Here is a 22,944-nt window from a genome sequence, read left to right as displayed (position 1 = left end):
TAGAGACTTATCAGCCCCTAAATGTGCATCACTGAATGTATGCAGCCCCCATTGAGCTAACCAATCAGCCTATGGAGTTTTAACTCAACACAACCTAAAGTCTCACTACTTAATCAGGCAATTCATGAGAGGACAGGCAAACAAACAGTCTGAGTGCCATGACCACCTAATAGCTTTGTAAATACACGGAATGTGGTTCAAAGACTTAGATATGTTGTTTAAGGTAGAAGGAACACAACGCTTTGGGTCAACACCCTTCCTCAACTCGTGTTCATGTCCACGAACATTGTTTTCCTTGTTTGCTACCCTAATAGTCATACCCCTAAGGGGGTGATTCACTAACACTTTTCATGTGCAGCCTTACGTCTGAAGGCTTTGGAGAAGAGCCTGGCACTGACTTTATATAATGTTGTAATATCATCATCATCACCATTTATTTATATAGCGCCACTGATTCCACAGGGCTGTACTCATTCAATGAGAGAACTCACTCACATCTGTCCCTGCCCCATTGGAGCTTACAGTCTAAATTTCCTAACATACACACAGACAGAGAGACTAGGGTCAAGTTTGTTAGCAGCCAATTAACCTACCAGTATGTTTTTGGAGTGTGGGAGGAAACCGGAGCACCCGGAGGAAACCCACGCAAACACGGGGAGAACATACAAACTCCTCACAGATAAGGCCATGGTCGGGAATTGAACCCATGACCCCAGCACTGTGAGGCCTAAGTGCTAACCACTAGGCCACTGTGCTGTATCTAGAATTGTCTCCTACTAGTTTTGACATTTCAATAAAGAATACCGAAGACTGGGATTTCAAATTGAACTGTATGGATTTGTTCATTCTCTTCTGTTACAATAATTGGAGGAGGGAAAATAAAAGGGATAACAATTAGAATACAGTTTATGTAAAATGTTCATCTAGATATTATCTAGGCCAGGTGAGATGAGGCATAGCCCAGTTGTGCTGGTCTGTTTGGCATGTTTAGACTGATCATGGAGATCTTATCACAAGGACATCAGATAATTAGAGGAATGCCTTCACATATACACTGTTCAAATAGGTAAATTAATTCTTCTTCCCACTCCATCATTTTTCTTTTTCCATCCATGTGCAATAATTTAAGAGCGCTCTTGTGCTAAATGCAAGCCCACCAATCTTACATTTCTTACGTTAATGCTAACATGTAAAGGCATATTGACTACAATTTTTGCAATCCTATGGAAATAAGAGAGAACAAACAAACTCCATAAATTTATTTTCCTTGGAGCTGGTGCACAAACATCATAATCATCTATTTATTTATATAGCGCCACTAATTCCGCAGCGCTGGAATTATAAGCTCCCTGGAGCTTACAATCTAAATCCCCTAACACACACACACACACACACACACACACACACACACACAGACACACACAGACACACACCGAGAGAGACTATGGGCAATTTGTTAGCAGCCAATTAACCTACCAGTATGTATTTGGAGTGTGGTAGGAAATCAGAGCACTTGGAAACCCACGCAACACGGGGAGAACATACAAACTCCACACAGATAAGGCCATTATTGGGAATTGAACTCCTGACCACAGCACTGTGAGGCAGAAGTGCTAACCCCTAAGCCACCATGCTGCCCAAACACATGACAATCAATTTAATCAGAAAAGTGGCATGGAAGCAAAAAAGGCAGAATTTGTACATCTTTTAACACATCCCTTTCATTGTGCCGTATGTTTTTTTACAGACATGTAAAACTTTGTACCTTACTTATTATTTTTGTCTTCTCTCTCTGTTATTGGTAGATAGCTTAGACGCATATTGTATTGAATACATGCATCTCAAGTTAATTTCCTCATATATATAAGGAATGATGGGGTGTCTGATATGTTGTCATGGAAACAGCATGTAATATCTAGATTGTCACCTGTCTTTGTACTGTTCAAAAATATATAAATGCTATATGCTTTAAAAAAAACTTGCACAATGCTGTAGTGTTGTAACATACACAATGGAATAGTATTGTTTTTATAGATCTGTTTTCAATTACTGGATTGTGTTGGCTTTCGTTTCTTAATAAAATGTAATGCGTTTCAAATGTATTCTCCCCCATAGATGCAAGTGGATATTATTTCCTGGCTAGCTTAAATTTATGCACTATACATACAGTAAAATATAGTTAAAATTACATTCTGTATGCTGTCATTTACAAAAGAAATCTTTGCATATTTTATTTTTAAGAAATTTTATTACTGATTCTTTTCTTTTTGTTTTGTATCCATTGTTTCATCTTGGAACAGGTGCCAGTTTAAATCATCTTTAAAATTGCATCCACACTTAAGGTAATTTCTGTGTTATGCCCCCTTGATTACACTGACGTGTTGAGTGTGTCTTCAGTCCTCACTACTGTACGTATAGTGTAACACCCACCATCCAAATTAACCAATTTTTTACTAGCCCTCTCCTTGCTAAAAAGTGTTAGTTCTCCCTAAATGTGGTTTTGTTACCAATGCTGAGAAATGTTTGCTTTTTCTGTTTGATTTTAGTAGGGGACCATGAGGACAGCTACAACGCAAATCACAATTTATGATACATAATATTAACCAGCATTGTGCAACTTAACACATCCCCAGCCTACTAATGCTATGGCGTGTTTATCTTTTTTCCTAAACCCCCAAAACCTGCTGATACCATTCCGCATCCCTTCTGTAATTTTCAGCTTGCTTAATCAAATCAGTTTCCTCCGTACATGTCTTTCTCCAAGCTGCCATCTCATGTTTCCTTTTTTTTTCCTTAATTAGTAGTGTGCTCTCAAATTATCTTGTATCCTATAACAATGCTGCTGCTCTGATTTTATGTTTTTTTTTTTTTTTGCTGTAGCTTAAATTTTATGTCACTGAGCTCTGGTATAGGTACAGGGAAGCATAATGTGTTTATTTGTCTGCTGTGATAGTAGGGGCTCTGGTATTACTCAGAGCCTCCAAGTAAGCTGCTAATAAACACAAACATTGGCTAAAGTGATAGACTTACAAGAAGTCACCACAGCTAATGTGTGTATATATATATACATATATATATATATATATATATATATATATATATATATATATATATATATATATATATATATATATATATATATGGCAAAAAACAGTTTGTGGGATGAATTTAATCAGGCAAAGCTCTGGTAAAGTGATTCATAAAGTCTCAATAATGTAGGTGTGCAGCTGCACAAATTCTGTTTTCTGGAATCATGTTTTTTGCTCTGTTGTGCTAGGTTACACAGGGTAAGATCAGATGATGCATACTTGACCATTCTCCTTGAATTTCCGGGAGACTCTCAAATTCTGGGTAGGTATCCTGGAGATTAGGCCGTTCTCCTGCATCTTGCCCGCTTCCTAGTGAAGTGGCTGGATGGGGGCCGCCATAACGCGTTTCGTTGCAAATCGCGGCATTTAGCCCTCACATAATCCTGCCTTCACGTAATTTCGTCAGGGAGGGGGGTGGTAGAGCAGATCACGGGATTTGCAATGCCTCGTCCCCACCATATCTATGCTTCATCTCCCCACCAGAATCTCCCGGAGGGTAATAGAAATAAGTTAGGGAAAGGGGTGAAAAATTCTGCTCCTTCTGTTGGGAAAAGCTTGGGGGTTCAGTGATATCCTTCTGAATGTAGGATAGGCATATAAAAGATCGCTGCATGCAAAAACAAGATTTTGTGTTGCAGGATAACATATTTAAATTAGCTTCCAGGGGCGGAGATTGTAACATGGGCCAACACTTTATCTCCAAGGAATGCACAATGGGATGACTTTTGCATCTGCTTGGGGCAATTAATATAACAAGAAGCATTATATAAGCACACATTTAGCAATGCAATTTGTTTTTAAACCACTATTTTTAGCCATTTTTAGGCATTTCAAAAACTAGTAGATCTTTATAAGCATTTCTGAGGTGAGATCAATGGTCATTACTTAAGCAGTTTCACTCCATGATTATTGTCAAAACAAGTTGACTACTTTCTTGTAATTTTTAATTCATTTCTGAGGCAAAAAAGGCATATAATGTATATGCTACATCCACACAGAATATTTTTAGTGCATTTTTGAAAAAAAAAAAAGCAAGGGAACAATGCACATTTTTCTTTTAAAATGCTCTAGTTCAAAGTTTGAAAAATGAGGACGGATTCATTTTTCATGCATCTCAATGTGGCATGAGGAATATACTGTTTTCAAATGTATGACAAAATAAATGTTTGTCTGGATGTGGCCTAAAAACATTATTAGCGAATATGGACCTTAACACAAGATCTTTTTTCATTAGTTTTTAGTGATTTTCTGAAGCACAAAGAAAAACACCAAAAAATGCAATTTACCAACTTCATTTTTTTTTTTTTTAACATAGTGAAAACCTTTTGCAAAAATGAGGCCAGAGATGAAATACAAGCGGGGCACCCACTACACCGGGATCTTCACACAACTGGAGGCATAACAAACTAATGGGGTCCACTGCCATAAAATGCTAGCGATAATTGGTAGCGTAGCATGGGTGACTGTGCAGGGGGCAACATTCAGAGCAGCAGCACAGATGCCTTTTGAATATCTGCCTCTGCATGCAGTTCCCAGGGAGAGTAGCATGTCTGCGTTGCTCCTCTATGCAAATTAATGTGGCAGGAGGCCCCTACAATATAGTCCCTATATTTCTGCTTTTAGTAAAATAACATTCTTTCTTACATCATTAGCTGAGTGAGCTTTGTGGAAGATTCTAAAACAAAACCCTGATAATTCAGTATACTTCTGGGTAATGGTATAGCATATCTACCATCAACCAGCATCAAATCACAAAAAACAACTTGAAATTAGAGGGTACAAAAGACCTTCCAGTCTTCTCCAAATATTCCCTAAGTGAAGACTTACTTCACATAAGATACAAGCTAACATTATACTAAATCAGTCCTAAATACAGGGTCTACATTGTAAAAAATGCAGTCAATAAAAAAAAAAACCACCTGTTACACAAGTTTTGTTGTTTTTTTCTTTTTTTCTTTTATGACAGTTTTTAAAATATAGTCCCTACATTTCTGCTTTTAGCAAAATTAACTATTTCTTATCATTAGCTGAATGAGCTTTGTGGATGATTCTAAAAAGAATAACACCTGATAATTCAGAGATATAGACTTCTGGATAATCCCATAGTGTACCTCCCAACCTTGCTTCTTCTTCAATTGAGACAAGGGGTGTGACCTATTGCAATGGGGGTGTGGTCACACCACTGGAGGTGTGCTTGGCGCTTTTAAAGTGCTAGTATGCCTCATATATCATTCATTGCCGTGCACACCAGTGGATGGTACCCATTCACCGCTGCTCTGATATGCAGAGCACCTGTGAACAGACCACAACTCCCAGATTTCCTACCCATGGGACAAAGCTGTTTTGATCAGGATGGCAGGACAGAGCCCGCAAATCGGGACTGCCCCACCTATATCAAAACAGTTGGGAGGTATGTCATTGCATAACATGTCAGCCCTTTCAGTAAATGCTTTACTCGTCCAAGTCAGATTACCCACCTGCATACATCCTGTTTTCATCCATATTAGTAATATTTTTCAGTGTAGTATATGATGATTGGCGGGCATAAAATAGTGAGAAGTATTCATTAAATATTCCAAAATCTCTAATATCATACAGTACCGCTGGAACTGAGGCCACTACAGAGCCTAGAGGTGAATGGGCTTCACTACACATATGCAAGACTTGCGCAAGCTCAAAAGGCTCCTGCTCTGCTTTTATAGAGCAAAATGTCGGCCTGAAGGCTCAGAAATGATTCTTCAGGCCCACCCCCAAATTTTTATATGGGGCCCATGAAGTCGTGTTCCTTCACCTGATATACACTATATGGACAAAAGTATTCGGACACTTGACCAACAGGGACTGTAATGACATTGCATTCAAATTCATATACTTTAATATGGAGTTAGTCCCCCCTTTTGCAGCGATTCCAACTTCCACTCTTCTTGGAAGGCTTTCCACAAGATGTTGGAGTGTTTCTGTGGGAATTTGTGCCCATTCATTCTGTAGAGCATTTATGAGGTCAGGCACTGATGTTGGACGAGGAAGCCTGGTTCACAATCTCCATTCCAGTTCATCCAGAAGGTGTTCGATGGGGTTGAGGTCAGAGCTCTGTGTGACCCAGTCAAGTTCTTCCACACCAAACTCCAAACCATGTCTTTTGTAGACCTTGTTTTGTGCATTGGGGCACAGTCATGTTGGAATATAAAAGGGCCTTCCCCAAACTGTTGCCACAAAGTTGGAAACATAGCATTGTCCAAAATGACTTGGTATGCTCAAGCATTAAGGTTGCCCTTCACTGGAGATAAGTGGCCTAGGCCAAACCCTGACTCTACCAAAACAGCCCCATACCATTATCCCCCCTTCACCAAACTTCACAGTTGGCATAATGCAGTCAGGCAGGTAACGTTCTCCCCGTAACCGCCAAACCCAGACTCTACCATCTGACTACAAACAGAGAAGTGTGATTCATCACTTCACGGAACACTTTTCCACTGCTCCACAGTTCAGTGTCAGTGTGCTTTACTCAATTCGACGCTTGGTCTTGGTGATGTGAGGCTTGCATGCTGCTGCTCGACCATGGAAACCCATTCAATAAACAGAGAGCGATATACAGCGCCCTCTGTTTATTGAATATAACTTTTTTGACTCTGAAGTGCAGCTTTTTTTTTAATAAATTTTATTAAATCAACATGGGTGACCGCAAATATACAAAAGATAACAGGGAAAAAACACATAGAAAAAACATCAATCGCAGTCACAAAACATGTTAGTAATTGCTGTTCATAGTAATATGGGATACAAAACTGAAGAGTTGTATTGACACAAGCAATATCTTCATTATTAAAAAGGGCAATGGGTGGAACGGGGTAGGTGGGCGAGGGGGATGGGGGGGGTCATCTGTGATAGTGAGATAATACAGATCAGTGTCACAGGCATCAGAGGGAGTAACTTTATCTGTAGGATTGTTATAAGCAGAGGTCTCTGGTACGGACTAATCAACCTATAGGAGGGGAAGTATTGGGGGCATCACTGGTGGGGGGGGGGGGCGCTGCGCTTTTCCAGGATTTGGCTATCAGACACCTAGCCGCCGCCAGAATATGCGATGCCAATTTTGCAGAGGGAACATCGGCATCTTGTATAGGGTAGCAGAGGATGAAGGACCAAGGATCCTTCTGGATACGGAATTGAAGAAGGGAGGAGAGGAGGGTAGCTACTTTATCCCAGAAGGAGGAGATGCAAGGGCAAGACCACCAGATATGCAAGAAGGTACCTCTGTGACCGCAATCCCGCCAACAGGCAGGAGAGGCAATTGGGTACATTTTAGCTAGTCTATCAGGCGTAAGATACCATCTGTAGAGAATCTTGTATGCATTCTCTTTAATTAGAGTGGAGATGGAACTAGAGGCTACATTCGATCTGATGGTCTCCCAACAGTCCTCCTCTGGGGGGGGACCCAAATCCCTCTCCCACTCTCTCTCGTGGCTACTCCCAGAGATCAGCAATTTGTCTATGAGTAAATTATAAATTGAAGAAATCATGCCCCCCTGAAGCGGTGAGGAGAGACAGAGGGTCTCAAAGGAGGAGCTCAAAGGAGGTGAATGGCCCGACAGGAGAGAGAGGATAAAATGTCTGACTTGTAAGTATTGATAGAATGGTGGGTTTAGTGTGGGGTATTTAGAGCGAAGAGCGTCAAAGGTTATAAATCCTCTTTGATCTAAAAGGTCGCCAGCAAATCGGATACCCGCGGTGATCCATGTTAGAGAGAAGGACCGAAGTCCGCCAGGGGAAGGGGGGGGGAGGCAGGGTTGTGCCATAAGGGCATAATATTCAAAGAAGTTGAGGGGACAGAAAGATGGCTTTTGCAGGTCTCCCAGTTCCAGGCGGAAAATAGTAAGGTAGGGAATCGCTTGATCCGTGCAAGCCTAGCTTTATTAGATAGGCCCCAGATACTAGATAGGTCTGGTAGAGAGCGATAAGCTGCTTCTATATCCGCCCATGCGTGGGAGGCCAGAGGAGCAAAGGAGGTGACAACGGCACTGACATGGGCTGCCTAATAATAGACCTTCAGATCTGGAAATCCCCTACCTCCGCCATTTGTAGGTTTCTTAAGCTGAGCTATTTGGACCCTGGGAGTCCTACCCCGCCAGACAAATTTAACTAGGTGTCGTTGCATGGCTATCAATTCAGAGTTGGGGACCCTTACGGGAAGTGTCTGGAATAGATAAAGGAGTGGAGGGAGAACAGACATTTTAACGGCTATGATCCTGCCCAGCCACGAGATAATTAGGGGAGTGCAGGTTTTTTTAATACAAGAGCGCCCGGTCATATTTTTGTATAAATATGGAAACCCATTCCATTAAGCTCCCGCCGCACAGTTTTTGTGCTTACATTAATGCCAGTGAAAGTTCAGAACTCTTCAGCTATAGAATCAGCAGAGCTTTGGCGACTATTACGCACCATGCACCTTAGCAATCATTGACCCTGCTCTGTGATTTTAAATGGGCTTACACTTTGTGGCTGAGTTGTTGTTCCTAAATGCTTCCATTTTCTAATAATATCACTTACAGTTGACCGTGGAATATCCAGCAGGAATGAAATTTCACAAACCGTCTTATTGCAAAGTTGGCATCCTATCATAGTACCATGCTTGAAGTCACTGAGCTCTTCAGAACGACCCATTTTGTATCACCAATACTTGCAAATGGAGACTGCATGGCTAGGTGCTTGATTTTAAACACCTCTGGCAAAGGGTCTGATTGAAACATCTCAATTCAATAACTAACAGGTGTGACCAAATACTTTTGTCTGTATAGTGTACTTTTAATTCAGGAGCAAAACACCTCTGACTCTCCAGCTGTTGAACAATAACTCCCAGCCATCTTTCTATGTCCACTTGACTAGTTCAGTGACAATTTAGGGTCTTGAAATATAACATTTTCAGTGGTGGAATGTGAATGTAAGGGTTTTTTGTTTGTTTGTTTGTTTGCTCTTAAGCTCTTAGCCTCTGGGGAAAAATGAGTACAAAGACAAACAAGTTCCCTCAGGTACAGTTGTAGAAAAATGTTTCAACATATGTTCATTCTGCGTATCAAAATGTCTTGCTGAAATGTTAAGTGTTCTTTTATAAAATGTGAATTGTTTTAGGGGTTAGAACATGCAACAAAATGACATAAGTATGTACAAATAAGCAGAATAATAAATGTATGGATGCTATTAATAAAACAGATTACATGGCATACAAAACCAAGTCCGCATAAAACAAACCAGGTACAACGAGGAGGACGGAGAAAGGGCAGACATGAGACAAAGGGTACAAACATGATACATGGGGTAGAGGACCCTGCCCATGAGAGCTTACATTCTAAAGGGAGGGGTAATGAGACAAGATAAGCAATAGGGACAATAGGCATAGTGGGGTCCATGATGATGCAGGGGCCTATGTGGTGCAGAGTTCTGGAAGATAAAGATTGTGCAGATGCCTATTTAGGGAAAGGCCAGGATGGTGTTGACTTTAGAAGGTGCAGAAGCCAAAATCGTGACCAGCTTTAAAATGTATGTTTTAATTTTAGAAGTTAGAATAGTATAGCAGCGCATCAACAGAATCTTGTTGCTACACAGAATTTTTTCTTTGCACCAGTTTTTATTACTGTCCATCAGTATGCCAGTTTCCATGGTAGGACTCCTAAAAAGGTGATGTTTTGATCATAAGGAAAACAAGGGGTTAAAGTGAATGGCTGGGCTCCACCATGCCCTGAAGCGTTAAAAATTTTGATAGGTGTGACAAAACAAGTTTGATAGCACCTTAACCAGCCTGTCCCTCGTGTCTCACAAAATGTGGATTATTGCATGTACTTTTTATAGCCCTTGCTTATGTTCCCTAGCTCAACAGAATACAACTGCAGTGTCTAATTACATGTGGATCAGTGGACATTGTAGCCATACCTAGATAAGAGACTTCTTCATTCAATGTTACCCATTGTAAAAACGTGATTGTTGTTAATTCAGTGATGCTATTTTGCATTGTTCTCAAATTGATGCCAGGTGGGTTATGGGTAAGTATCTCTACAGGAAGCATGGATGAGCTGGGGACCCTGAGACATCACAAAGTAGTGTAAGGGGTTAACCCCTCCTGAAATTAACTTATCTGATATTTGGAGGTGGGGAAGGCCAATTAGTACCCATTGTTCTCCACAGGACTGTCTGGCACATTCTGTCTGGGAAACTGCAGGGGAACCACTGTGGAATAACAGCTCATCTCCTCCCCCACTAACCCCCTGGTTCAACACTCACCAATGTTTAAGAAGGAGAGACCCAGGCAAGGGAAAACACATTTATAATCCACATTTTGTGAGAAACAAGGGATAGGCTGGTTAAGGTGTTATCAAACTCGTTTCCTCACAATAGGTTTATATGAATTTTAGACTTAACTTTAGATGCTTTAAACACTATTTAATAAAAGACATTAGGGGGGGTTATTCAAATGTCGGCGGGATTGCCAAAAATCCCGTGGACCGCGCACGATTACCGATATTACAGTAATCGTGTGCAGAAAAAACGTTAATGCGGTAATTTACTCGCTGGATTTCAGCTCGCAGCTCAGGGAGCTGCTGCGAGCTGAAATCCAGCGAGAGATTACCGTATTAACGGTAATATTTTTTGAGCGCGGGATTTTCGGCAATCCCTCCGACAATTGAATATGCCCCTAAGGGACATATTCAATTCCCTGTATTGTTATTCAGAACAACGCGGGCCGCACACTATTACCATTACTATGGTAATTTCAATGCTGATTTTTGCTTGCAGCTCTGTGAATCGCGAGCAGTAATCCACATTAAACTTACCGTAGTAACGGTAATAATACACGCCTATTACCGTAGTAGCAGTTATAATGCGCAGAATTGATAGCACTTAATATCTCCTTGTATTTCACTACATAGAGCCCTAATGTTAGATGCTTTTTAACACTGTCTCCCAACTCTTCAATGTCATTCACACACGGGACATACATACAGATAGACACACAGAACAGAGACTGAGGATAGCATTCAATATGCAGAAATATGACTATCATTAAAGTACCTACCTGTGTCCTGAAACAAAATGCACTGAAAGCAATGTAAATAACTCATCCACTATGGTTACGCATTGGTAAGAAAAATGATTGTAGCAGTTGATTACTAAATGGTGAGTTAGACGGAGACATGCTGGTATAACATACTATTGTGCACGGTTCGTGCACTCAGTAAAACTATATTAAGGCTTTTCTAACAGAATAAGCTGCAGTTCAATTGGATTAAGCATGTGCCGATGGCAAATATCAATGTCATTAGACAAAGGGATAATTAGCTCCTTAACTATTGTTCTTTTTGTGGAGTGCTCATAGATAACAGTGGTGTTCAGCTTTAATAGAATGGAGAGTAGCAGACTGATGTGTTGATTCTCTATCATATACTTTTAATTCTGGATGGAAACAACGATTAATGGGGAAAAAAAATAAAGTAGGTTTTTTTTGCCATCATTGATCAATTGTATCATTAACATTAAGATTTTATTTTACTTATAAAAGTACTCTTTACAGTGTATACCGTCTGCACTGACTCATCTGAATATTTTTTAACTTATTCTGCAATCAAGATCCTGCAAACATATTTTTAGACCTTTATGTAAAAACAATGGCATTGTGCAAGTAGCTGGAAGACCTCTGGGTAGTATACTATGGGTTACAACATCCTTTTCTACACTTACCTATGTACTAGTTTTCATAAATGTTGCTCACTGATTATGCTGAGACTTGCATGACAGTATTCTTATATTATATTCTAACGTATATCTCCACCAACAGCTATAATTGTTATCCCACTACCTTATGTATCAAGTGTTCCCTGTTCTCTAAGTTTCAGATCCACCAGCTTATAGAATACATATCATTATATAAAGACAAACACCTCTTCAAGAACAGTTATATACTATATTTGTAGTACTGTAAAAATAGATTTTGAATGCTAATAGTTGTAACACCACTGTAATGTAGCCCCCCTCCCCCCATAATCCATGGTGGAAACTTTTTAATTAAAAGGACTTTACATTTTATTTTTGGTGGAGTTTAAATAAAATACATTTCTGTCAGTGTTTCTTTGTATCAGGTACTGTTGGACTGTTTCACCTAATCCATTGGAAGAACAGCGCACTGCTGGTAAAAAGTATTCTGTACTTTAGCTTACTGGACTCAACCAAAATCTAAATTTTATGTTTCAGATGAAGTTTCAACTTAACCAATAAATGACCATATCATCAGTGTGTTGCTTTAGTCTAAGGAAATGATTGTTGGCTAAAGAAAAGTATAAAGCAGAAACCAGTTTGTGTAATTCTAAAGGAGTCCATATGCTTTTAGAAAGAAAAACATTTGCATGTTGAAAGCATGAGAAGGTGTCTGGCATTTATAACTATATATGTTAGTCACCATATCTTGACAGCGTAAACGGATTGTTAATGTACGGACAACACCCTCTTCAGTTATAGCATTTGAGAGGCTGTCCTAGCCATGAAACCAGCAACCCTTAACTGTTACCAACCACCTGATCACACTGTTTGATTGAAATAGGAGCAGAGAGCTTTTGGCACTGGAACTAAAGCTGCTAGGGTAGGAGGTGTGTACTGAATGTGGCACCTGATTGGATTATAGCTAGCATCTTGTCACTGTGGTCTAAAGACAGGAAGGACTGCCAACAAAGTGCTACTCTGTGGGTTAGCTATTTAAATGGGGGAGGGTGGGAAACCATGTACTAACGAGGGCAACCCCTTTAAATTATGTGAAGTATAATTAGAGATGTTCACTGTCCCCCATGTTCTGGTTTTAGATCTGGATTAACTTCGTGTTTTGATTTTGGCAAAACCACCCTCGTGTGCTTTGGTTTTGGATCTGGATTTTTTAGAAAAATTGCTAAAATATGCTAAAATCACATAATTTTGCTTTTTTTTTGTTCCTACATTATTCTTAACCTCAATAACACTAATTTCAAGTCATTTGCAGTCAATTTTGACCACCTCACAGTTCACAATATTATTTTCATACACTTTCAAACAAAGACTGTAGCGACCTGGCTGGATGGTAAGCGACAGAGCAATGACTCAAACACGGCAGTTCTTAGCACAACAGTGGCAGAAAAGAAAAATAGTGCAAGATAGAATTGTCCTTGGATCATGAAACCAGTTATGGTTCATTTGATCGCTCCACCCGTTTCTTGGATAACTAGGGTAATTCTACAGAGAATACATGGCAATGAGCGATGCCCCCCCCCCCCCCCCTAGATTGCTTGCTTTTATCAGACCCAGACCAAACCAGGGTGCCAGACAATGCAGTAAAAAAAAGCCATTGTAATTATCAGCAAAAAACAAGTTCATCACTCCCCAATTCCCACAAAATTCTAACATCGTTAGGTACCTTTGATTTTAAAGTGCAGATTGCAAACACTTGATGAAACAGCAACAAAGTGGAAGGTAATACATAATAATAGTTGTTTATGTAGACATTCCTGCTTATATTACTTCTGCAAGCAACGTTGTTCTTTGTTAATAAAACCGTTCAAAAAAAATTAAAATAATCCTCCAGCATTCCTTGATTCCTTGGATGTTGATAGTTGATAGTAGGATCAGGTGGAGTTACATCAGAGGTGTCACTAATTCTGTTCAATTCTTTTACATTCGACAAGACCAGATATCAAAATGTTGTGCTGAGTCATCTGCATCGTCAATGGGTGTCTAAGATTTTTGCTAAGCACACAACAGTATATAGCACATGTAGGTAACAGTGGCCCACAGCGGTAGCTGAAATTTAAAGTGGTGCAAGATGGAATTGTCCTTGGTCCCTCCCACACACCTCTATGTTGGATCTCAAAAAGGACATGCTCACTTTAACAAACCAAGCACTTCAGCCACAAAAGTGCCATTCCTTGTGGCTGAAGCGCTTGGTTTGTTTGGGCCCCCACAAAACAAGCTAACAATGGCCTTAAAGCACCTAAGGTAACAGTGCTGTTAATGAACTCTACTGTGGCAAGATGTTGTTGCTATCACCATCAGCCTCATCCTCACCCTCATCAGTTTGTACATCATCCTCACACATTATTAATTCATCACCGCTGGAATCCACCATTACAGAAGTCTTGGTATTTTGATATAATTGGCGGGAAAGGCTTTCCTTGTGGAAATTGAAGTTAATTTTTTATTAATATCATATTTGCCACAGTTTGAGGAAGTAGCTTCCTACGCCAATCGCTGACAAGGTTCCCGGCTGTACTCAAACCTCTTTCCGAATACGCACTGGAGGGTGGGCAGCTTAGGCAGTGCAAAGCGAGTTGGTACATGGGTCTCCAAATTCCCTTTTTTTACTCCCAGTATGTAAAGGGACTGTCTGATGTGTCTATTTTTATCCTGTTGTGAAAATAATCCTCCATCATCCTTTGGCTGTTGATCAGGTGGAGTTACGGCAGAGATGTCACGTTTTAGGAGTCAATTCTTTTAGACCAGACCAGATGTCAAAATTTTGTGCTGAGTCATCTGCATCATCATTGGGTCTCTTGGGAAAGCTAAGTTTTTACTAGCAGCAGTTGAGTGAGAAACTGAAGGAGGAGACACCGTCCTTTCATGTAACACTTGAGCTCTCATCTTGTTCACCAGGAACTCCTTGCATCTCTTCAGATCTGGGTCAGTTGGAAACAAAGAGAAGACATAGCTTTTAAACCGAGGATCAAGCACAGTCTCCAAAATGTAGTGTTCCGATTTCAAGATTTTGATAACTCTTGGATCCTGGCGAAGCAAATAAAGTACTTGATCTACAAGTCTGACATACTTGGCGTAATTGCTTTGTTTCATCTCCTCCTTCAGTTTCTCAAGCTGCTTTTCCAAAACTCTAATTAAGGGAATCACTTGACTCAAGCTAGCAGTATCTGAACTCACTTCACAGGTGACTAGTTCGAATGGTTTCAGCACCTTGCACAATACGGAAAGTATTCTCCACTGCGCTTGACTAAAATACATCCTCCCTCCTTTCCCAATGTCATGGCTTGTGGAGTAAGCGTGGATGGATTTTCGCTGTTCCTCCATCCGCAGAAGCATATACAGGGTGGAATTCCACCTAGTCACCACCTCTTGCTTCAGTTGGTAGCAGGACAAATTAAATTGCTCTTGTAGCTGCTTCAATCTCCTACACGCTGTTGCCGAATGTCGGAAATATTTTAGATATTTTACGGGCCACAGACAGCATGTCCTGCACGTCCCTGTCATTTTTCAAAAACTCTGCACCACCAAGTTTATTGTCTGAGCAAAACAGGGAATGTGAGCGAATACACACAGCTGTAATGCTGTCACAATATTGGTTGTGTTATCAGAAATTACATATCCTGAGGAGAGTCCAAGCAGGATAAGCTATGTTGCAATGACATGCCTTAGTTTTTGTAACAGATTGTCAGCTGTATGCCTCTTAATGAAGCTGGTGATACACAGAGTAGCCTGCCTCTGACAAATGTGACATCCTTGGGTACATGCTGCTGCTGTTCTTGCTGGTGAAGGCAACCCAGTGGGCTGTCAGTCATATAATCTTTAGTTTGCCCAGTTCCGCTTGTCCACATATCTGTGGTTAAGTGTACAGTGGGTAGAATGGCATTTTGTAGCCCAATAATTACATTTTTACGAACCTTCTGGTAGAGGTGAGGAATAGCTTTTCTAATGAAATGGTGTCATGATGGAATTTGTTAACAGGGGCACAAGATCTCAAGTAACTTTCTAAAACCAGCTGCATTAATAATGTATATTGGACGCAGATCTAATACTAGCATAGTTGCCACGGCGTCTGTGATTCGCTTTTCAACTGGGTGACAGCTTTCATACTTGCTTCCTCTTGCAACGGATTGTTTAACAGTCAATTGTTGTAAACTACTAATAGTCTTCTTCTTGGTCTGCTTCTAACACTGTACATTATGGGACTGCAGATTTAGAAGACCAAGCCTGCTAGACCTTTTAATTCTATTTCAGCAATAGCAATTGAGCTCTCCTGAATGTCACTGTAGACTTTGAAGAACACTGCTATCCCCTCCTCTTTCTTTTCTACCTATGACACTGCCCAACTGCTCTACAGAGTACAAAGAACTGCACTACCCCTTCTGTGTCCCTCTGTGAAATGGCGCTGGATCGCTGTGTAGGGCGGTACTTATAGAATCGAAAAATCGCAAGATCCGACGACGTAACGTTTTGCCTTATTTTCAATTCCAAGGGCGCGTGAAAGTATCGAGCTTGCTCGGCTCGGTACTCGGATCTGCTAAGTTCGGGTGTATTCGGTTCTTGGGGAACCGAGCCTGAGCATCTCTAAGTATAATATCTATTCTCATTAACAGACCAGTGTTTTAGGGCACAAGCCATTAAAGGTTCTGAGTGGTGTGTTGGTGTTTACTTAAAGGGAAACAACACTTTTTGTAAATATTTAATCCACTGCCCACTTCCCCCAAATTGTTGGGGTGGTACCATCTTCTGCCCCTACATCTGTTCAAATTGGGCCTCCACAAAGGAGACCCTGATTTGCAGAGTAGTAGGAGTTCCAGCTTAATGCCTATTGGTGCTGGGACTTAGTGGTCTGAAGTGGCATAATGGCACAGGAGGAGGTGTAGTAGATAGAATACATTGTGATACCTACTCTGCTAATCGGACCATCATTTGTGGTGTCCTTATATTACTGGGGTACAATAAGTGTGTGGAGGGGACCAGCAATTTCAAGCATGGTATTAAGTTGTACAAATATATATTTTTCTAAATGGGAAATTGGTCTTAATATTTTGAGTGTCGCCAAGTATGTAATGCATAATAAGAATACTTTAACTATGAAGTTTCTTGCATAATATTCAGTTCCTCAAATATAGTGCTGCACTTTTTTTTTTTTTTTTTTGTAGCTAATACTTATTTTATGTGGGGTTTTATTTATGTGTAGTTGCTTTGTTGACTAGGTTTATTTAAAAAAAAAAAAAAAAAAAGGTAATCACAGAAATCATACATATTTTTTATGATGGTTATATACCATGCTTGCCTACTCTCCCAGAATTTCTGGGGGGGACTTACAAATTCCAGGTAGGTCTCCCGGACTCCCAGGAGAGCAGGCAATTTTCCCGGAGGGGAACGGTAAAAAGTTGGTAATTGTTATTTACATATATAAAGTTTGTAAACTGGTGCTTCATGTATGTAACAAGTAAATCACTGACTTTTATAATACCATGTTATTGTTCACACAGAAAGCAAGCAAGTGGAGAGGCATTGAAAGACTCTGAGCTGGCAGACGTGGAGGAGGATGATGGCACATCATGAGTACTTGCATGCCCAGATCAAACACGCCTGCTGCTATAACCCTCGTGTTCCCATGTTACACAGACTTGTACCCTCATCACCATCATGAACCAAAGCTTGTGGTCTGTAAACAACTCAAACAGATCTTTGTAAAACGTTTACAATTATCTAAGGAATGCGATAATCAAATAGCGACTGTGTATATTAAAGTGCACTCGTCACCTACACACGATGGAGGCAGCTGAACCAATATATATGGGAATGCAGCCTATGAATTGACTAGGACCTAGTGAGATCTCTGTGGCATGAGAAATGTTGTGCCCCATGCCTCAGCTATTTAATTTCTAGAGAACTGAAATGCTAAATATTCACAAAATTGCTGCCTCCACTATATTTTAGGCAACTGTTAGAGTTTCTTTGTGCTAAACGTGTCTGTCTGCATGTGTGTGTTACTAATATGTGTATGTGTACAGGAAAAATAATGAACAATGTGCCTCATCTCCATCTGTGCTTCTGCATTATACAGTCTGCCTAGCTTGAGGATTGCTTGACCTACGAATGTCTTTATTTATAGTTAGGGGGAAAAAAACAAACCAAAAGCTTTTATTTTTGTTAAAATGTTTCCTAAATTCACTCCTCCTGCTGTGCAATAGCTTTAGATCTCCGCCTCCAGTCTTCTCTAGTGCTATGATCTTTTTTTTATATATGTATAGACGACTGTACAGGGACTATTTTGGAAAACCATGCTTGCTGCTGAGATCATTGATTTTACTGTGTTTGTATTAGTTTAGTATGAACTTGCACATTACCTGCCTCAGTGCAGGAAAATAGGTTTTGGGCTGTAATCATGGCTTGGTTCAAGTCAGCTGACCTGTTATTGTATAGAAATGTTTACATTTGCAACAGGAAGGGCTATTTCTTCTTTGTACCTCCAGTACATCCCTCTTCCATCTCCTTGTTATTTCTTAAGTTCCATTAATTGGCAAGCTGCTACGAATGACATCAGCTATGTACAAACTACACCATGTTTCAGCTTGCAAGCAAATCATGGGAAATTTGGGTGCTGAAAGTTTCCATCTCTTGTTTACAGCTTATTTTCTTTAAATCAAAAGTTGTGGACTGCAAAAGGCTAATGCATTTAAGCATATAGCAATTATTTAGTTGTTGTTTTTTTTTTTTTAAATACTATATTGGTTGATAAAGAAATGTACTGTCTAATTAAATTGCTTTTCTAAAATACTAATGGTTGACGAACCATTAATATGGTTTTCAGTAAATGTTGATGTTCAAAGAAGATAGAAAGCTGAAAGTTTAAGTAAAGCAAATGTTTTTCTTTGGACATAATTTAAAAGATGCTCACTTTTTTATATTTTACACATAAATTGCAATTATATGTTGAGATTACCCATCTGATTTATTATATTTTAGAATGTTATAAGTATATTAACTCTGTATAATTATTCTTGATTGGCTTTTTCAGGCTAGTGAAAAGAAACCCAGTATATTCCCCCCTGCTCTATTACTGTGCAGATGTGTTATATTATTTAAAGATTATGCAACGCAAATGCAAGCTAAACATTAAAACACAAATGGGTGCTTTTTATGGATATTAATAAAATATGTTTCTAAGATGAACACGTATAGCTGAAGGCATTCATTTTACATCCCTGTTTATTGCCTGACCACTCCTGAGGACACTGCATAGCTGTGGCTGGTCGTGCGTTCTTGTTCCAATTTATGAGACTTACAGAATGAGCTATTAGAACTTTACACAATGGTTATGGGTGGGTGGTTTAGGTGTTTTGTTTTTTATTCGTTTTGTTTTGTTTTTTAAACCCTACTATTCACCTGCTGGGTAATTGCCTGCTACAACGGACAGCATTTATTTTAAAATTGGATATATTGTAATTCCTTACCTGATTTATTATACAATAGTATTGCAATTTTGTTTTTACCTCAAAGAAAAAATCCATATTGTGATTCTGTGTCATTGTGTCGAATTTTGTTTTTACTTAACAATACCTGTGTTGTATGGTTGTGAATTTTTAATACGTGTCTTTGGCTCCTCCAACATGTCTCAGTGGTCAATCAACATCCATTTTATTTTCTTTCTAAACTTCTGATAGGATAACAGCTGAATCTTTCAGAATTTCAAATATTCTGGCTACTTGATCCATCAGTAAGGCTGTGCGGAAAATATATACAACATTATAGAAGAGTAGATGGTCATGGTTAGAGGCATGTCTATTATGATCACTTGTCCAATGAAACAAATAGTTTCATAAAATATATATATATATATATATATATTTTATTTTTTTTAAAAACAAATTTGCATAACTGATAGAAAAGCCTTCATGATAAAATAATGAATACAATAAAACAACAACAAAATTCATCTATGTATTTTGCTGTTGTCCATTGTCTGTGAAGAGCTTTTAGTCTTCATAGATTTCACTAGAAACTGTCCTCTATGGGAGGTAAAATATTGCAGTCAATTTGCTGAAAGGGGGAATAATCACAGCAATATACTAAATAAATACATTTCACAAATAAAACAATTGTAAATGTAATTGATAATACATTTTACACATGAAATATATAAAACGTATATTTTGATCTTATGATAAGATATTTCAATGATTAATCAGTAAATAATCGCAAGTAAGTTACTTGATAACTTGTAAATTTACTTTAATTGTAGTGATTATAGATTTCAAACTTAATACAAATCTGCAATGGCTAGATTGTGTTTCCAAAGTGCAGACAGGTTCTTTAGATGAACACAATAGTTGTTTTTTTTTGGCAAGCACTTAATATCGCTTACCTATTGATTCATATGTAAGCCGTCTTGTAAGCAGCTCCAGAAAACATACACTTCTGAACTAGGATGTTTAAAACTAAACTGTTGAATTAAGGTGATGTTAACTGTGTCTAGATGCATCAGTTTCCACTATGACTTATTTTACATTTACTACTTTACATTCAGAATACATTTGAAAGAAAGTATGGCTTCTCACATAGAGAGAGGCAACCTATGGCTTTGCAGCTGTTGACTCGCTAATGTCTTTGGAAGTACAGAGTGTGTCATTCTTGGGGAAACGCTAAGAAGCTAGTGGAAATATATGTAAAACTCATGTAATGTCTGCTAAATGTAAAAATTGTAGTCATTTCTTTTTATGTAAGTGAGCTCAAAAACTGATACAGTAAATGCCTTTTTCAGCATTACTAATTGTATCATTTATATATAAAAGGATGTTGGGATATTTTTTGTGTGTACGCTTTCTTTATTGAGGCGATAGCATACATATGCAACCAGTACATCAAAACGTTTTGAAATATAGAAGAATAAATGGTCCTCAGAGTTTTCAATATAAAAAAGAGGATGAACAGAAAGAGGAAGCAAGATAAAAAGAGGGGGCATATGTCTGAGAAGAGGTGGGGGAAGGTGAGAGACAGGGAAAAGAAGATCCTCAGGGATTTCCTGAAATTCCAGAGTAATAGTATTACATAGATTAACTGACAGACTCGAGAGACACCCAGATAAACCTGCTCAGATAATTCAAATAATGCAAAACTATAGGGTCAATCACATTTCATAAGGGAGCGATAGGAAGGGGACTCCTTAAATTTAAACCAACTTGCCGTGAATCCAATGAGTCGCTTTTGGCTAGATATGAAAAGTTCATCCACAGTCATATAAAGGTCTATCCTTCAAAACCATTTCTTCAAACTGGGGAGAACAGTAGAACTCCAATGTGTTGGAATCACTGTCAGCGCAACATTTTTTATGTGTTTGAGCAGTGAGTTTTTGTATTGGGAGATTGAAACACTGGAGAGATTTAATAACCAGACGTCTGGACCCTCTGGCACTTGACATACCAGAGTTTTTTCAGAGTGTTGTCTAAGCTGACTACAGAAAGGGGTTAGGATCGGGCAGTCCCTCCAGATGTGAAGAGGAGTCCCAGGTCCTGAGCCACACTTCCAGCAGGACCCAGAGACACCTGGATATATTTAACTAAGTTTAGACAAGAACCAGTATCATCAGGAGAGTACCTTGAACTGCGTTTCCACTACTGAAAGGCTCGTGGAGCTAGCCAGAGTAATTTGGAAAATTTTTGATCTTAGCCGATCACTGCTAACCCTTCCCAGGTCCCGCTACCAAGACCCAGTGTAGCCCAGGAAGGAGTCATATAGTTTAACAATAAGTATGTTATAAAATATTAGAGATCGTATGTTTTGCCGTGTGGGAGACGCAGTACAGGTCCTCAAAGCCAGTCAACAGGACAGTCTTGTCATGTAAGTAAAGTCTGGTTTGTAAGTACAACCAAAAATCAGAAGAGCAAAAGCCCAATTTTTCCTTCAAGACATTTGGATGATATCCTAGATTAGCATAGAAAGGGCTAAATCTTGTAGATGAATGACCTGTTATGTTCTTGCCCTTAGATTTGCCCTCATTCAAGATGGCCGTGATTGCCTCATGAAGTTTACATCTTGGATCTCTGATATGAACTTGCACTTACAATAGCCCTTATCCAAGATGGCCAGAACTGTCTCAGGAAGATTCCATCTTGGATCTCATTTCCTGTTTGGGCCTAGAAAAGGCACTCTCTGTTATGCAGCCTTTGCTCGAGTATTGTGTTTGTGTCTGAACCAGATGCTCCACAGAACCTTGCTCCCTTGTGATTTGGAATACAATTACTTGGTACCTCTACAGGATAGTTATCCTGTTGATAATTTGGACTTGCTTGCTGGACATTTAAGATTTATTTGTGTATCAAAATAAATCCTGTTTACTACAGTACTACCTGGCTATTGGGTTCCGTTTGTAATACCAGAAGTGTGACAAACGTAATGTTAGGAGTTTGTTAAATATTTTGGTCAGGGTCTTACACCATACTATATATACCTTATTCTTCCTTTTACTAAAGTCCTGTCCAAATTGTAGACTGCTGTACACTTACAGGTCAGTCACATTCATTAGTTACCTAATTTATAGCACTTTGTCTTCATTTTGTCTCTTGCTATATATTTTTAATTCAGTCTGAAATAAAAGAAAAACATGAGTGAAAGTTTTTTGAGAAACTTTACAACGTATACAGAGTCCAATGTATTTTAAATATGGAAATTGTTATTGCAAATTGGATTAGTGAGTGAATGAGAAGAAGCAGGAGTTGAGGCACAGAGGAGCGCAGGTGGGGAAGGGACAGAGGGTGTTATCTGGGATAAAAATAAGGGATTACCTGGGGATTGTGGACAAGGGAAAGGTGAAAGGACACATGAAGATATAAGGGAGAAGTGAAGAAACACAGGAAAGATATTATGGAAAGTTAAAGATAAAATGTAGAGAGATGTAGCCACAAGGGATACAGTAGGCAAAGGTGAAGTAACACAGGAGACACCAGGGAGAGATGGAGGGACATAGAGGAGAGCCAATTGAACCACTATAATGTAATGGCAATGAAAGTGAATGGTAGTAGAAGTGGCCGCATGGTATACCACCATATACACCCTCACTTCATCATCATCATCAATTTATATAGCACCACTA

The 22,944-nt window shown here is 39.3% G+C and overlaps 1 protein-coding gene across 4 annotated transcripts in view; it reads left to right on the top strand.

Moving 5' to 3' along the window:
* The window catches only part of CAMKK1 (calcium/calmodulin dependent protein kinase kinase 1), a 293,477-nt gene extending 271,739 nt beyond the window's left edge, over window positions 1–21,738 (top strand). For 3 of the 4 annotated variants that reach the window (XM_075194965.1, XM_075194966.1, XM_075194967.1), the window contains exons 16-17: window positions 2,301–2,342; window positions 17,342–21,738. In XM_075194965.1, coding sequence (XP_075051066.1) covers window positions 2,301–2,342; window positions 17,342–17,414 — 115 coding nt within the window. In that variant the 3' untranslated portion in view covers window positions 17,415–21,738. The remainder of the gene's footprint in view (window positions 1–2,300; window positions 2,343–17,341) is intronic. The other variant, XM_075194968.1, reaches the window with a different exon arrangement.
* Window positions 21,739–22,944: the final 1,206 nt, after the last annotated feature.

Source organism: Mixophyes fleayi, chromosome 2, assembly GCF_038048845.1.
Source record: "Mixophyes fleayi isolate aMixFle1 chromosome 2, aMixFle1.hap1, whole genome shotgun sequence".
NCBI lineage: Eukaryota > Metazoa > Chordata > Amphibia > Anura > Limnodynastidae > Mixophyes > Mixophyes fleayi.
This window is presented reverse-complemented; position numbering and strand designations above follow the sequence as displayed.